Source organism: Photinus pyralis, unplaced genomic scaffold, assembly GCF_008802855.1.
Source record: "Photinus pyralis isolate 1611_PpyrPB1 unplaced genomic scaffold, Ppyr1.3 Ppyr1.4_LG1, whole genome shotgun sequence".
Taxonomy (NCBI): Eukaryota; Metazoa; Arthropoda; class Insecta; order Coleoptera; family Lampyridae; genus Photinus; species Photinus pyralis.
Window position 1 is genome coordinate 47,485,610 of NW_022170249.1, and position 7,681 is coordinate 47,493,290.

A 7,681-nucleotide genomic window follows, 5' to 3' on the forward strand; every position below is an offset into this window, starting at 1 on the left:
AACAGCCTTTATGGCGGGGCAAATGTAGTCATGTAAATAAATGGCTAAAAAATTGCAACTTTTTCAAATATAATACTTACATATCTCAATCAAGGGTTTTAATGGTGTTTGCACATATTCAGTCAAAATTAATTTCAATATACACACCGTTACACGCTTTTTTCTGACACACTGTTCCACTTTATGACTGACTTAAAACAGCTGTTTTTACATTGTAATCCACCTGTCGGTAAAGAAGCGAGTAAAACATACGGCGGCTTTGCTACATTCCAGAGGACACCAAAATGTTTCAAATCAACCAAAAATATCACGTCTTAGGTTATTCTATGGTAAATAGTAATCCATCATTGCACTTTTCCCGATTTTGCACTTACCCCACTTTACCTTATGCAATTATAGTACCTAAATTTCCATTGAAACTTGATGCCTTTGTAGTATTTCGCGGCCAGATTGCTGGCTTGCGTTTCACAACTCTTAATAAATTGTTACCTTATGAATTCATGATAATGTAATAATTGTAACCTAGTTCTAATTCTGTGGTGGGAGAGAAAAAGAGTATAAGTCTCACATTTGGTAAAATTAGTTTAAGTCATTAACGAGATGTTATTATTTTTGGCTATCAGTTGGGACTAACAGTATAAGTTATATTCTATAATTTAAGACAAGGATGTCTATACACAGTTTAGTATAACTTCATTTTTGTAAGGTCTTTGATGAGAAAAGGAGTATAAGTTGACTTATACTATTTTACACATATCATCTTAATAAAGAAAAATAGTTTAAGTTGACTTATACTGTTTTACACACTACTAATGGAAAGTTTGGATTGTACTTCATTCCCCCCGTCAAGTCAGTCTCATGTTGGTTGTGCGTGGGTGCGTGTGCTTGCGATTTTATCATCACCGATCAGCAGTTCTATGCAAATAATGGCGTCAGAAAGAACGAAACGCATTCTAAGGCTTGCTGAACTTGATATTGGTGTGTATAAATTGTATTTTAGATTGTATTTTTTAAATTATAAATTATATAGATATTGAGGTTAGCAGTTCGTCCCCGAGACCCGTGAAAACGATTAGAGATGTGTTTGAAAACGACATTGTAGAATCTCTGGTGAAATTTGATTCTGGAACTAATACAAATGAAGTCAATTATGGCAACAGCGATACCGAATATGACGATAGTGATGCTGATAAAGACTATACACCTGATAAAGAGGAAGAAGACAGTAGTGAGAGTGATGAAATAAACGTTGAAAATCAACTCCTACTTGAAAAGGAAAATGTAGAGGAGAATTCACAAAATATGCAATCCGAAGCCAAATCTACCAGCAAATCAAATAAAAGAAGTAAAGGAGGGGTCCATTCAAGGAAAAACAGAAGGGAAAGAAAGCAACAGCGAAATTTAGGAAAAAGCTACATTACGGCGAAGGGAAAAGAAAAAAAGCAAAGAGAAATGCAAGAGTTGCCAACTTGTAGGATGAAATGTACTGATCGAATACCTCCAGAGGTACGTAAAAGCATATTTAGAGAATATTGGTCATTAGGAGACCGCAACAAACGTGTTGCTTATGTAGCAAGTCTAGTGGATACAACAGAAACCGCCACTAAGAGGAAAAGGACTGCAGATCCTGATAAGGAAAAATATAGAATGATTACCCACACCTATCACTTCAAGGTGAACGGCGAAAGATTGAAAGTGTGCAGAGGCTGTTTCATGAAAACATTAGCCGAGACACAAATGTTTGTGACATTGGCTATTTCAAATTCAAACTCGTTTACCTCTGGAATTACATATGACGATCAGAGGGGTCGAGCAGAGCCTGCCAATAAGCATTCACCCAATATGATACAAGATGTCATTGATCATATAAAATCCTTTCCGTCTTATAAATCGCATTATACCAGGAGAGATAACAACAAAAATTTTTTGGCCCCCCATCTAACGTTGCAAATAATGTATCGACTATACTGCGAAGGTCGCGAGCCTCGAGTTTCTAGAAGAATTTATGAAAGGGAATTTCATAATATGAACTTGGCATTCAAACAACCAAAAATTGATACATGCCATAAATGTGACATGCTCCATATGAAACTTAAAGTAGAAGAAAACGAAGAAGAAAGAAAACGTGTTCAAGAAGAGATAGAAGTTCACCATGCCGAGGCTGATAATGCGTACCTGAAGAAAGATGCGGACAAAAAGTTTGCCAAGGGAAACGATGACATCAGATGCTACACCTTCGACCTACAGCAGTGTCTTCCAACCCCGTATGTTAACTCATCTATTGCTTTCTACAAGAGACAACTTTGGACTTACAATTTAACAATGCACGATTTAGGAAGTGGTGGTGTTACATGTTACATGTGGCATGAGGCCGAAGGAGCTCGTGGTGGTAATCAAATCGGAACTTGTTTGTTTAAGCAGTTAACAGATTTGCCTACTAATATTAAGCATGTAGTACTTTATTCTGATACGTGCGGAGGGCAAAATAAAAACTCTCATGTTGCTGCTATGTTTTTATGTGCTATGCAACAAAATAAGAATTTAGAAGCCATTGACCACAAATTTATGGTGGCCACAGTCATATGGAGTGTGATGTCGATCATGCTTTGATTGAAAAGCAAAAGAAAAAATTAGGCATTGAAATATCCCATCCACATGATTGGTACCAACTCGTTAGAGGTGTGGGCAAAAAAGAAAAGTTTCTGGTGAAAGAATTAGACCACAGCATGTTTTTGAATTTCTCTGCTTTGTATAGAACTTCATTGACATTAAGGAAAAAGGACTCGGAGGGGAACTCTTTTAAGTGGCACGATGCCAAATGGTTTCGTTATACTAGAGAACCTAGTAAGGTATTTTTTAAAACATCCTTTAATGAAGATGAGCCATTTAAAGAATTGAATTTAAAACGTCGTGGTAATAAAAACACAACCTTAAGTCCAACAAAGTGCTACACAGATACTCTACCCATTACTAAAGAAAAAAAATCGAATTTGTTGGAGCTACTGCCTTTAATATCCTTACCTTTCCGTGATTTCTATGTAAACTTAAAAACGTCCAATGATATTGCAGACAGTTATCCAGATATCGAAGAATTTGATGGATAATGCTACACAAGCATAGAGTATTTTGCACAGTACCTCTACATTACAAATTTGTGTTTATTTTTGTACTACCTTATTTTTTAAATAAACAAATTCAGCTAATAAACAGGATTTAGTTACAAATTATTGCCACCTTAAAAAATAACCCATTTGAAGTTGTTGCACTTATAGTACATGTCAATCATTAGCATGGTACAAACAGTATGTCACATTTATTTTTTTTATTATAAAAAATTGAAAATTTATATTTCCCCAGCAAAACGGTGCTTCTAAACCCTGTGTAAGTATGTAACTCGTTATAAAATATTCTAACCCTGCCAATTTTAAAGCATAATGTTAAGGTTGACAAAAACTTATTTTCCAGTTTACTAAAAATGAACATTCTTGACTTATACCTTTTTCCCCACCCACCACAGAATTATACTATTGCGACAGCGATGTATTTGCCGCAGCTTCCTTGTTCCTCTGTTTAATCTCTTTTGGTATTAAACAGATTATACACTACTACAACCAAACAAAAGGAGGCGTGGGTGTGCTTGATCGGATGTTGTCCAATTATTCCTGTCAACGTAAGATCAGAAGATGGCCCCTCTCTCTGTTTTCTGTTTTTCAATATGTTGGACATTATCGCTCTTGCGGCATACATCATATACAAGGAACTACACAAAGATAAGTGCTGCAAGCAATTTCACCGTTTGTTTCTCAATTCTCTTGCGGACGAATTATGAACGAAGAATGTTGTTTCTCGATCCCAGATTCCAAGAGTTGTGAACCAAAAGTTAACGAGAAACGCAATCGAATTATTTCTTGGAGAGCCTTTGAAGATAATAGCTGCACGAACCCAACCACAACCAAGAGATGCTCGTGGACACAAAACAGTAAAAGGAATTTACTATTTGTGTCTTACTCCTAGACAGACAAAAGAAAACGCAAAACTCGTAACTCATTAAGAACACAAGATGTTGTCTTCCCCAAATAGATTTATATTTCTGCTATGGTATTCACAGTTGTTGCAGATTAAGATGTACAAAAGCTGACATATGTTTCGGTCTGATTATCAGCAAGCCATTATCAAAGCAACTCGTAACTCATGTTCAACTTGTTGACGACCAGTATGTGCAGCACATTTATCACTTAATTCCACAATTTTTTAAAGACCAAACGAGCGCATGCTCCGTTGGATCCGCCGCGCTAGCAGAGGTAGGTAAATCGTCATTCCTCTTTTTGTGCTTTTGCTGTATGGTAGCCTTTTTAGCTATATTACGTGAGTAGGTACGTTCTGCGCTAATCGCGTTTAACTTTGTTAACATGGGCGGAAAATCAAAGGTAAGCAAGAGGAAGAAGAAGCTCCGGCCGCTTAGCAGCGATTCGGATGATTCTAGCTCTCATAGAGAGTGGATTAATCGGATAGAAAAACTGTATAATAAACACGTTCGCAATAAAAGGTCTCGATCGCGTTCCCGTGCGAGACGCAGAGACCGGAAGCGAACATCTTCGCTATCGCCTTCGAGAGGAACTCCGCAGATTCGCGAGTCTCCTCAGTCACCCGGTTTTAGATCCTCTAGGTCCAGCAGCAGATATTCACGGAGATCATCGTTTGAAACCGATAGGCGAAGTGTAATAAGCGCAAGCGGTAACCCGCGCGGCGCCGCTGAAACTGAAACAGCAGTACGTGACACTCGCATTCCGTGCGATGTGATCGCCCATTCAAGATGAGCTGATTATACACAACGACGTAGTTTTGCCCGGATGAAATTTTAGGCATTCTAGGCGAGGACCTAAGTGCCGAAATTAGTTCGTCGTTTTCTCTACATTCAGCCTTGAGCGCCCGCTGGTCGCACATTTTATCGATTACTGAACGATTCGGCTAACCAGCAGAATCTTCACACCTCTTCATTGCTGCCTTTGCTTTCAGACGCCGGTCTAAATCTAAATGGTCTTTTTTTTTCGATTTATCGATGGCCCGGCGCAGCTTTATTTTTCCCTACCACAATAAAAGTACCAACACAGTGGCGTAGGAAGGGGGGTGCGGACCGCCCCGGGTGCCAGCCCTGTAGGGGTTGGTAATCGTAGGTGTCTTCCAAGAAGATAAGACCAGCAACACTGAAGGCTTGGATTGCCGCGTGTGCTAACGGTTTGCTTTTACGATGATCAAATTGTCGTCAATTTCAGTGGATTTTGCGCGAGTCTGTTTGAACGACCATCGCGGTACGAAGGACCATTGTTAAGGCCCGTACGCGGGTTTTTATCTTTAAAATGAAGGCAATTGAAAATGGACTTTAATTGAAATTAGTTTTTCGTTGTTATGACAATATTGTTCTTTTTTTACACACTTGATGTATTAAATTATAATGTTTTTAGCACTTGCACGTAAACAGGCATTAGTGTGGGTATTACAATAACAAGACCTAATAACTTAAACTACTTTAAATTAGTCTTTGGTTTCAAAATCAAAATTCTATCTCCAAAAATCAGTACAATAATAAAAATATTCGTCAATATTTAGTCATTTAGAATTGTCTTTAATTCATCCAGACACAAAATTAAGCGACTAAATCGCCCGAGTGGAGCTCAGTAGAGGAAAAAGCAGAAGTTAAAAATTTTAGAGACTCGGTCTCTTGCCAGTTCGATGCTGAAATTTGTAAAACCTACATCAACAATTAATACTGAAGCTTTAGACTGTAACGAAGCACATACCGCTACTGCTACATCATCTCAATCTGAGACCTAGAGTGGAGTTGGGATTGACGAACTAGCTGACATTGCCTTTGAGGATGGAGAAAAAGAAGAGAAGATGAATGGGAAGAAAAAAGAAATTCAAATGAAGAAAACACAGATGATGAAGGTGCTGACGTAGAAGCCGTTGACAATGAAGAAATGTGTAACAGAGACGTTTTATACTCAGACATATCTGACTGATCTTTACCTATTCCGGACAGTAGTCATATAGGGCCGGTTCTGGACCAGTTCAAGGTAATTCGCCACCTGACCTTGGTAAGTAGGTCAAGGTTGATTTCCAAGGTCACCGGTAGTAGGGGAAGGTCAAATGAAGGTGACCTTGGGGAGTAGACCAAGGTCAAATGAAGGTGATTTTGGGGAGCAGGGAAATGACAATTGAAGATGAACTTGGGATTTAGGTCAATGTCAAGTCAAATGCAGGTGGGGGTGGGTCAAGGTCAAATCCAAAGGTCACGCGAAGGTGACCTTGAAAAGTAGGTCAAGGTGAAATTCAAAGGTCACAAGTAGGTTAAGGAGAATGGCACTAGTCCCCTGCTCTCCTCTGATAGTGGTCCAGCATACCAAAATTCGAATGTTCAAGGACGTATTATTAAGATATAAAGTGGGCCTGCCTTCATGTATAATTCAGTCAGTCGGCGCCTTGCATTTATAAAAGATGGATTTCTCCGATTTAAATCGTAATACATTGTGTGTACACCGTTTAAAAATCCTAGTGAACACGAAATATCGAAAAAATACAAATTGTTGGACGTTAATGTGATAATAATAATGTGAATACCCAGAACGGGGAACGGATAATGGTAGATACAGGCGAATTTAAGTGCATATTACCTCAACGTTGTTTAAAATATTTTAAAGAAGGAAACCGCATAGAGGAATTACAAAAATTGTTAAAGAATAGTGACGTGTACATGGCTAGTTCGGGTGTAGTCGGAAAAACGACGAATATAACATTTTCTTCATAATGATAATTGATTGAAGCAGGGCGCCAACTGAAAAAATATTTAGTTGTAACTTAATTCTTCGTCAGTAAACTCATCATTTAAATAATATATATAATGCAGGGGGCAATAAATTCATTTGTAGAACGGTCCATTATTAATGTGATTTTTCTAACACCTTTGCTATACGCTACTTATGTGAGATCTAAATTAGAGTATGATTCTTTTATTTGGTATCCTTATGCTATATAACAAATATAGAAGCGCAAGTTTCTAAAGGTAAAATTGGAGTTTCTATGTTTCGCATTTATAATGTCGTTGTTCTGATTCGGATTATGATGATAGAATGAACTTCATTCTAGCACGATTTTTGGTAACTTTTCCATTCTAACACGATTTTTGGAGGCTTTATTTGTGTAGGAATTGGTATCCCTGTTATGTGTGACAGCCAACAAAACGTCAGCACAAGAGTACGGTTATGATCGTGTTCTGTGGTAAAGTTAAAGTTGGTTACTTTTTTCACACTAATATCAATGTTTATTCATTAAACAAAGCTCATATTAAATGAAAAATGCACACGCACTACGATTTATTATTAAGTTACACCAATAAAGTCATTAAACAAGTTTGCATAAACGATTTCTTCTTCGAAATTACCTAACCTCAACCTAACTTTCGCTATTAAAAGAACAATTATTATAAATTTTAACAGTCACCGTGCAATGTTCACCTGCATTTATAGCAATTCCGGGGACATTCTGTAGCGAGTTAACGGTGGTGGATTGTTCTCCGCTAGTAACAGTACATGGTTTCGTGGAGGGTTCAGCTTGAGGTTCTTCGGGTTGAGTAGTCGAAACCGAAAGTAATTCTGCGACTTCAATTCTTTTTCTTGTAGATTGA

At 37.8% G+C, this 7,681-nt stretch overlaps 1 protein-coding gene across 1 annotated transcript; it reads left to right on the plus strand.

Moving 5' to 3' along the window:
• The first annotated feature begins 673 nt into the window (after window positions 1-673).
• On the plus strand, window positions 674-3,063 carry LOC116160704. Its single transcript, XM_031473967.1, has 2 exons — window positions 674-978; window positions 1,031-3,063. Exons 1-2 carry the CDS (start codon window positions 813-815, stop codon window positions 2,608-2,610), a joined length of 1,746 nt encoding a protein of 581 aa, XP_031329827.1. The 5' UTR covers window positions 674-812; the 3' UTR covers window positions 2,611-3,063.
• The last annotated feature ends 4,618 nt before the right edge of the window (window positions 3,064-7,681 follow it).